The sequence below is a fragment of the Gavialis gangeticus genome, unplaced genomic scaffold, assembly GCF_001723915.1.
Source record: "Gavialis gangeticus isolate Ggan-Ray unplaced genomic scaffold, GavGan_comp1, whole genome shotgun sequence".
In the NCBI taxonomy this organism is placed as follows: domain Eukaryota; kingdom Metazoa; phylum Chordata; order Crocodylia; family Gavialidae; genus Gavialis; species Gavialis gangeticus.
The window spans coordinates 1774846-1784752 of NW_017728995.1; the positions used below are offsets into that span (position 1 = coordinate 1774846).

Genomic DNA, 9907 nt, shown 5'->3' on the forward strand with positions numbered 1-9907 from the left:
ATCAAAATAAATTAAGCTAAATTACTTTGATGTAATTTTAATACTTGCCAGAAGAGTCAAGGTATTAATTGTTATCATGTCAATATAATAGATGGATGTGTTTTAACAGTGGCCAGATACAACTGAAGGCCATGATATAAAAAACGAAATAACAGTTATTTATCGATTTAGGGAACTGATCTAATAACTTTTTATGAAAAATGCTATGTATATGGATTTATCAATAAAAAAGTTAGAGCATGAAAAGGTTAATAATAAGATCCTACATGCTCTTAATCTAAGCATACTGTGTCCCAGCTTTCAAGCCACAGCTTGTCAAGACTAGTAAGCATATAATGGGGAAGGCTATGAGGTTAGTCATGAAGGTGGTGTAAAAGAAATGTAAAGCTTTGATGAAATGAGCAGCTGAAAACAAACCTGTAATGTTGTTGTTATGCTGATTATTTAAAGGCTGAATTTACTTTCATGCATTCTAGTGATTACAGAGCAGTTCTTAGATTTCATAAGAACCTGAGCAACTTTATTATAACAATTATTTTTTGTTGCTTCATGCTAAAACTTCTTACCATTATGTTCGACAAAGCTAAACTATTTTTTATGCCAGTTAACCTCTTGGTGAGATTTATAGTGTCTCTGTTTATTTTTAACGTAGAAAAGTTATGAAATGACCAAAGTTTGCAACATAAGCATGGTGCCTCAGGCATCCAAAAAACTTCATTCAACAAAAATTCTAAGTTCTGAGTTGCTTCAGCTACAGAGGCCATGAGATGCTATGACATGTCTTAATCTTATTCTGAAACTTGAGCTTTGTAGGCAAGTTGAAGAGTGTTTCTACCTTTAGAAACGCCCAAGGTTTATAGTGGAACATATCGACATACCTTCCTCGGTACTGTGGAAGAAATCAAACTTCACATTGTGGTTGAATCAGAACTAACAGAGCCAGCTTGTCTTTATTTAGGGCTATACTGTGATCACAGGGAGAATTCCATACAGCAAGGGGAATCACCTACTTGTCTGTTTCAAAGGATTTCTCGAACTCTATATGTTTACAAACATATTTATACTTAAGACAGAGAGAGAAAAAAATACGACCTTGGAGAAACAAAACAAACAGTAAATCACACACAGGCATACAGACAGTTTACTTAAAGAAAACATCTGTGCACAGGGTAATATATCAAGACAAAACAAGGCATGCAGGATTCCTCATCTCAGAACATATAACTGAAATAAGCAGTATCAGCACTGCTGGTCTTTGTCTCTTTTCCTAGTCAAGTAGGCCAGATGCCCGACCAAATCCACTACCACAGTACCTACCCAGGGAAATGGTGCCAATTGATGAATTATTCTTCTAGTCTGTGCACAGTTAAGTCAGCAGTGACACAGCAATGACACTGGAGAAAGTTCTATTTACTGATCACCCTACTTTACTAGAAATCTATCTATTTTCTGTTAATGTCTTCCAAGGCTCTGCCAATGGGTATTAGTCTGTTTTAGTTGAAGATGATTTTTTGCTGAACTCATTTACTTCTGCTTTGTTTTGATGCTGTTAATGGAGCAAAGGAAGAATGAATCTCAGAACCAGCATTTACAAAGCTCTCCAATCCTTTAGTTGCTTCAGCTCCATGTTAATAGATTATCAGATGGAGTATGCCCCTTGGATTCTTGAAACATGGAGATGGTTGAAATAGTGATTTTGTTGAGTGATGATGTATCCATCACAACACTCAAAGTATGAAAATCTTGTGAAAGTTTTCTCTCTCCTCTACTACTGCTCAAAGTAGAAAAACTAGGCATTTCATTAACTTTAGCCCTAGTGATGCACCAGCCTGCTCTATCGCATCACAATTGGGGAAAAAAGTAAGGTTTGCAGTAAACTGAGAGCATTAATTTTGCTTAGGGTTTATTTGAAGGGTTTTTTTTGGGTTTATCTATGTGCAGAAGATGACTGGAAAACCCAGAATAACAGCCTTTGTGGTGTGGCTGCTGTGGTCAAGTAAAAGATTTCTCATATGTATTCTCTCTTCTGAGAGAAATGATATTCTTGAAACATTTATGCTTGGCTTCAGAAAGGAGCAAAAAAGAGTAAGAAGGCAAGCAGTAAAAATGGAAAAGATTCCCAACAAAAGCAGTTGACCCCAAGGTTTAGGGGAAAGGTTATCCCAAGTAGTTTTCCCATATCTAATTTTAATAAATATAATACAGCATCCTGGATTAACAATCATATGCTAAGATGGTTTAGACAAAATCATGTGACCTCCAATAAGGAAGCAGTACTTTTGAACTGGACTTCTTATCCTAAGGTACACTTGATTATACTTGAGTGAATTTTAAATGGAAAGATTAGCTCTTCCTGAATCGTAAAACTGGGCTGGAAATCTTAAGAGGGCACTTTCTTAAGATGTTTCTAATGTGCTGTGGTGTGTTTTATTTTTGGTGTTTGATAGCTGCATGCATTCCTAGCTCCAGATGGAAACCAGAACTACAAAAGATGGTGAAAAAACATTTCAGAACCTGACAGATATTTGTTTCTAGAAGTGGGCAAGGAAGTGGCTGTCTCTTACTTCTGCAGTCAGGTTATCCTTTCTGTATCATAACTATTAGTGTATATCTTCCTCCCTTTCACTTCCTGACACCTAAGTTGCTGAGAAACAGCCAATAAAGACTTCTATAAATCCTGTGGCATGTCCCTCATTATGAAAGCACTGGAGTTCATTTTGTGGTTCCACCTGTCATTAGGTGCAGGTTTCTTTCCTATACTTTGCAGTATAAGCTGAAGAATGCTAAATCACAGCACCTCCTTATAAGCAGCATAAAAGTAAGCTGGGCTGGGGGATGGAAATAAAGTTTCCTTCCCTTTCCATTTCTTTTCCTAGAAACTTGTATAGAGTTTTATCATTTTGAGCTGCTGTCCTATTTGAGACTAGGAGTTTAGTACATATTTGAAATTCGTGAGCTTCCTCAACAGGGCAATGTTGCAGTGCTTCTGGGAAACGCTTCAGTGTAAAGTTAGCTATAAATCCAGATTTAAACTTTCTCCAAGTTCAGGAGTATGGGGAATGTTTTTTGATACTTTGTCTGCTTTGAGACCATTATTAACTTTCAGTCCATTGCATATAATCTCTGCTTAATGTAGTTTTAGCCACAGTAGCAATAAAGTGTGTAAAGAATATTTGGTTTTCTAATTCCTTCCTGCTGCCTTAATTTAAATAGCTAATAAAGTATAAAGAGTATTTTGACTTCTAGGATTACTGCAATAAGCCATAACTGTGCCCTTTTATTTTTTTGCCAAATTAACAAAAGTGCAGAGTGAAGATTTAATCCATCAGTTGTAAAGCATACTGAAAGAATCAGCTGATATTACTTTGGTTAATGTTGAAATTTGAGAATTTGATAAGTAATTTAAGGAATGGGTTCTTAGGTCTCAGCTGTAGTTCAGGTGGAACATTATAGTTCAAGGAGGCTTATTTTTTGGAGTTGAACTCATTTAGTGGAGAAGGTGTAATAGATAAGGTACTGAATTGTATTCAGTTCTACCAATATAGCATAAATGTTGGACAATCTTAAAACTCCTTTGCAAAAGGAGGGGACAACAAGCAACCAACGTGTTTTTATAAATTTTCACTGGAAATAAAAAAAAATTCTAAGAATACCTTAAAAGTAAAACATGGAAGCTAAGTAATCAACACTACATTGTCTTATACTTGTACAGGAAAAATGTCTGAAGATAAATAGTTAGCCAGTATATCAGAACCAGAATTGATAAAAGATCCTCCCTCTGTTCCCTTGCCAAATCACTTCCCTATTGTTGTAGTTCTCCTTAGAGGTGTAAGAGTAAATCCAGTAATAGCTTGGATATAGCCATTAGGAAAGAAGGAAGAAAAACACAGAACTTTGGAATGCTTAATATTTTAATAAAGCTGTTATTTTATATGGTTTACTTTGTTCAACTCTTTGGATCAATAATTTAATGTTAGACTTTTGCTGACTAAGAGCAATAGCCCATCATGAAAAATGTCAGGGGAACATCCAGATGAGCATGGACATTTTGTTTTCCCAGGGACAAGTAGCAGTGACACACTTCACACTGCTGTTTCTTTTCCCTGGGGAATGCCCATGCCATGTGCACTCTGGTGCATGGCAGGTTACCCTGGGTGGGGTAGGGGAGGCTGGGGACAGCAACTGTGTTGGCCCCAGCAGCCTTATCTGGGGTCCTTGGGTCCTCCTGGAGCTGCAGCTGCAGCAGGAAGCCTAGCCAGCAGGCAGAGCATATTTTTGGCCAGCCAGGCTCCAGTTTTTGGATGGTGCATGCTGCCACCATGTATGCCACCCTATTTTTTTGGTGTGGGTTTTCTTTGACTCCCCATGCTGCTACCCTGCATGTGTGGTGCATGGTGCCGCAGACATTCTGCATGTCCGCACTCTTCCAGACATGGCCCAGCAGTCTTTGGAGATTAGGAGAGGAGAGACATCTCTTTAGACTTCTGACCACCTCCTATTTGAGACAGGTAGCAGCTATGGGAGCCACAGTCATGCAAGTGGAACATGGCAGGCAGCTCAGGGCAATAAGAAGAGAGTTTATCCTGTGTGGCTTTTTGTCTTCTTTCCATTTAGTATTTGTAAGTCCAAGTAATGAAGTTCCAAATGAGGTGTGAGGCAAGCACTCTATGGGTGCATACAGACATTAGGGACAGGTTAGATGGCATTAAAAAGGGCCACCTGATCTAACTTAATTCATCTAGGTGAAGATGTTACACTTGGATCCCTAATTAGGTCCATCTAAGTGTGGGCTGTACAGAAGTTCAGGAGAGTTAGATTGGTCTAAAAATGGCTGAACTGATCCAAGTTAACCCTACCTTAGAGGTACACTCAACTTAGATCAAGTTGGCCATTTTTAGACCAATCTAAGTGTCCTAAACTTCTGTACAGTACCCAGTGCAGCCCTAGGGCTGGGAAAGACCAGATTCCAGCCGCAGCCCTGGAGGTGTGCCTTTCCTATGCCTTCCCTGGCACTGGGCTACTTTTATCCCACTGATCCCTCCCTTCACCCCCAGATTGATAATGCTCTCCCTGTGAACCAGCCAGTCCCCGTGAGCCTGCCAGACTCCCCCATTGCACGAGCTGCTCCCAGTGCCAGTTTTATGAACATTTGCCATAGCCAGAAGCTGACAAAGTAAGTTCCAGTGGGGTGAGGGGTGGGTGGAATGAGGGGGTTGGCTTGCTGTGGGGGGTCTTCATATGGAGATGGAGGGGGGGTTGGGGGCCTAAAAATATCCCCCTAAGGCCTCCATGAGTCTTCCTGATCCTAAAAAACACTTTTGAAACCTAGCAACCCCTCCTGTGGACCCTGTTTGCCCCCCAAACCACCCCTGCTAGTCCATCCATCCTGACTTTCATGAGGTGGCCACTTTTAACTCAATCTGACCTCCCCAAATGTCTGTGTTGAAAAATGGGAGTGTGTGATCAGCAGATCTCAGTTCATGCTTCCTAACAAAAAGCAACTGGGAGCATTGCAAGGGCTGCAGAAGAATATGGCTGTGCCTTGGGTCTCCTGTGGAGCCTGGATCTCCAAAGAGCTTCCCTCAACACAAGTATATTTTCGCTTTCCATTAATGTTGGGAAGGAGAAAAAGAAGTTTTGGAGAAGAGGTTCTTTTGGTGGTACAATAGGAGAAGTGAGTAGTACAGCATGGGGGCTGGGGACACAGCTTTCCCTTTATAACTTTTTTTTAGGTTGTGAAAAAAATATTTCTCTATTATATGATTTGAGGTACTGTAGGGTAGGGCTGTGTGAAGCTTCAGGTGCTGATTCGATTTGGAGGAGATTCAGCCTGCTTCGGCAGCTGAATCTTCGAATCTGAATCAAATCAGGATACCAGTAAAAAGGTCTGAATCAATTCAAAGTTCTCCAAGTCGATTTGGAGAGCTTCGGAGATTCAGGCAGTCCCCACTCGCTGCTGCAGGGAGCTGGACCCAGACTCCATCCTGGTAAGTAGAGGGCGGTAGAGAGAGGGCCGGAGAGAGGGGAGGGGACCATGGGGGGACCCCACCTACTTTCCCAGCCCCCCCCCCATGGCTGTCCTACCTGGCCTCAGCTCCTGGCTCTTTAAAAAATAATAATTAAAAAAAAAAAAATCGCGGGGCCTCTGGGAGCTTGTGAACAGAGCCCCTCGTGGTGGGGGCATCGGGATAGCTCCCCTGCCTGGCAGGAGCTGGTGAGTTCAGGGTTATTTTTTGTTTTTTGTTTTAAAATGCTGATGCTGGGGCTGGGTGGGGCAGCCATGGGGGATGGGGCTTGGAGAGCAGGCAGGGGTTGGGAGGCTCGTAGCAGAGCCCTGCCGCCCATACAGCACGGGGCAGCGGGGATCGCCCCACCTGGCAGCAGCTGGTGAGTTTGGGGCTTTGTTTTAAAAGAGCGGGGAGCTGGGACCAGGCAGAGCAGCAGCCACTGATAGGGCTGGGACAGCAGGTGGGGAATGTGGCCTGTCCAATTCGGCCGCTGCCAGATCTCTACATCTGATTCATCCAAGTCAATTCAGGACAGTGATTTGAATCACTGAATTAAATCGCTGTCCCCCAAATCGGCTGATTCCAAAGTGAATACTAGCTGGTCTGCTGGCTTCACACAGGTCTACTGTAGGGTATACAGGAAGCTAGTTTAAAGATTACTAATATAGGCAATGGAAAAAAACCTTAAAATTGAGCAGGTGTTTGTTGTCAGGCAGCAAAAATACGTCATTTGTTTTGGATGTACCTAGTTTCTCACATACCAGAAGTAGAATAACTATCCATTCACAGTCATTCTTCAACTTGTTATTCAGATTAGGCCATAATCCTTTTCATCAACTCCAAATCCTGAATGCATTCGCTTGGTTAGCCTGCTTGCTTTAGTGCCTAAAATGCTTTCATTGCTGTCTATTCTTGTTAGTCCTGCAGAACAAACACAGCTATGCAAGAGATGAGCTGCATTTTGTATGATTTTGTTATGTATCGTCAATAAGGTTCTTTCCCATTCATTTTTAAACGGTTATAGGTGTGCAGTTCCATTGATGACAGTGAGGTTGTACAGATATCTTTCAGAGCATAATATGAAGATGTTGTGTCTGCAGCAGTATCACAGGAACATTTGGCTTTTTTAATGGTGATGATGCGTCAGAGAGAAAGGACGTGGCTTAAGAATTGGGCTTCATTCTAAATCTCCAGTCTTGACAGTTAGAAAAATGGCTTTTTACTTATTAAACGGGGTATCTTTTGACATGGAAGTCATACAGCAATGTAAGTTATGCCATGATACTATTTTACAGAGTCATGCTTAAGGAAAAAAAATCAAACATTTTGTTTCATCTTCAGAAATAAAACATTGTATACATTTTTCTTTAACTTCTCTGAAAACATTTTAGTGCTAATTACTGGGGCTGTGCGAAGCTTCAGTCACTGATTCAATTTGGAGGAGATTTGGCCTGATTTGGTGGCCAAATCTCTGAATCCAAATTGAATCAGGAGACTCATTAACCTCTCCAAATTGAATCGGAAGGCTCCAAATTGATTTGGAGAGATTCGATGATTCAGCCATAAATACAGCTTTATATGTTTTTTCTATGTACATCAAGGTACCAGGCGTGGCTTATGAACGCTAAGATGGTGGGGTGGATGGAGCATCCCATGGGAGTGCGTCAGGGTCCTGCTTGTGCTCACTGTCGAACCTGGAAGTGGACCAGAAGTATTTCTGGGTCTGCCATGAAGTGCACTGCCCCCCTGGCTCAGTGACTGGTGTGTCCTGGGTCTGGGGAGGCACCCAGGGTTCCCCCCCGTGGCTGATTGCTGAGCTGGGGAGGTGTGGGGGGTCCCCCGCGTGCTTGGCAGTGGACCCAGAAGTGGACTGGAAATACTTCCAGTCTACTTCTGGGTCTGCTGCCAAGCGTGTGTAGTGAACCTCCCTCCCCCCACATGCTCCTGTGGGATGCTCCAGCCGCTCCACCACCTCAATGTTCATGAGCTGTGCCTGGTACCTTGAATTCCATAGAAGAAACATATAAAGCTGTGCTTGTGGCTGAATCGAAATCGAATCTTCAGATTCGGCTGAATCAAATCAGAACAGTGATCTGAATCAGTGAATTGAATCACTGTCCCCCAACTCGGGCCAAATCCGAATCGAATACTGCCTGCTGTGTGCACTCCTTCTACTTACAGAGTTCCAAATTACCAAATCAGGAATCTACGCTGATATTCTAGTGTCCATTGGAACTGTTGGATTTTCATGAATTGTACTTCTAAATTTTTTCACCTTAACACAGAATGCTTTTTCTAGAAATGATCTGCACAAGAATATATATATCAGGGGATCCATGCAAATATTTGTACTAGCTAGCCAAAGAGTACCTTCTTTGGCAATGAATAATTGATTCTGTATGCTACAGTCCATTCTCTGGTGGGTTTGACTTAGAGTGTATGGTACTCTAGAAAAATGATATGGAGCAAAACATATGAAAAAAACTATGACAATGATGAATACTTTCCATTTGGTCCTTCGTTTGCTTTTGCTATCTTTCTTCTGAGTTTTTCTATAAGACAGGTATACCTTTTTGGTAATAACTGCATAAAAGATAAGCATTAGAATTAATACAGCCCAGAAAACAAACTGACACATATAATTGACAGCTTCATGCCATTTCAGTCCTAAGTGATTCTTCAGAGAAGCACACTTCTTCACGGAGAGGGACGTGGCTTTTTTGTTTGATAAAATCATGTTTGGCAAAGAGACACTGAAGAAAGAAATCCAAACAATCCCTGCAAGAATTTTTGCAGATGTGACATTTTGCACCCAAAGCTTCCCATAAGGTCGTGCAATTTTGAGAAATCTGTCAAAAGCGATAAGACCAAGTAGTACTATACTGACATACATTGCTTCATAAAATATCACAGCTGAAACACGACAAACAAAAGCTTTAAGTTGCCACGGTCCTAGTCCTGAATCAGTAAGAATTTTAAGAGGAAGCATTAAAGTCATTATAGAATCAGAAACCAATGTGTTTTTAAGGTAGACTATGAAAGTTGATGTGCTTTGAATTTGGAAGAAAGCCCAAGCAGCCAAACTGTTCAGTATCAGTCCAATAAGGAAAACGATGGTGTAGAGGACTGGGAACACCACATGTGCAATTCTGGTGTCTCTGTGGCAGATCAATGATGTTCCATTGGAGAAGCTGACCATACTCCCATTCATTTTGACAGAAACTGGGGAATGAAATTATAAAATATACATGATAAGATATACACAAAATGACATGCTGTTTACTTATACATACTGCTTTCTAAAATCTTATGAGAAACGTGCACTAAATAGTTCTCTTGGGCAAACATTCTCTAACTATATTGTATGCAAACTCTGTTCCCTATGTAAACATCAAATAAGGTGTTTCAGTGGGAAATATTTTTTCATAATGAAAAGTTAGAAATGGCATCTAAACCCCATAAAGCATGTTAATAGAGGGCTCTGTTATTATACATTACAACCTCATTACAACAAACTCTGTTGTTTACAAACTTCTTTTTTTTAAATCTCAACATTAGGAACCATTTTTTCCCCCATTATTAGGGTGCATCAAATTGTAGCAGGCAGCCTGTTTTAATGAATTTATCCTGGTCCTAGGCAAGCTTGTTACAATGAGGTTAGACTATACAAAGATAATAGGGCACAGCAAATGACTTAAGGGAACGTCTTGTCTTCACATAGCACATTAGAACACAAAATCCTGATGAGCTGAAATATCAGAGGTATGACATAAAATAAGCAATCTTTTGAGAGAGAATCTAGGCTGTGAATTAACCTTAAAGTTAATAATAATGAAACTTTAGGGTTTTGAACCTTAGCAAACAAGCCATATTTCATTTCTTAGCAAAATTCTAAAACA

The 9907-nt window shown here is 40.7% G+C and overlaps 2 protein-coding genes across 5 annotated transcripts in view; one reads left to right on the top strand and one right to left on the bottom strand.

Annotated features, from left to right (window-relative positions):
- MED12L (mediator complex subunit 12 like) overlaps positions 1-9907 on the top strand; it is a 412540-nt gene that overhangs the window by 263302 nt on the left and 139331 nt on the right. The gene's annotated exons all lie outside the window — the stretch shown is intronic.
- The window catches only part of P2RY13 (purinergic receptor P2Y13), a 27169-nt gene continuing 25367 nt past the window's right edge, over positions 8106-9907 (bottom strand). The window contains exon 3 of the mRNA XM_019503145.1: positions 8106-9230. Within this exon, the coding sequence (XP_019358690.1) occupies positions 8215-9219 (1005 nt within the window). The 5' untranslated portion in view covers positions 9220-9230 and the 3' untranslated portion in view covers positions 8106-8214. The remainder of the gene's footprint in view (positions 9231-9907) is intronic.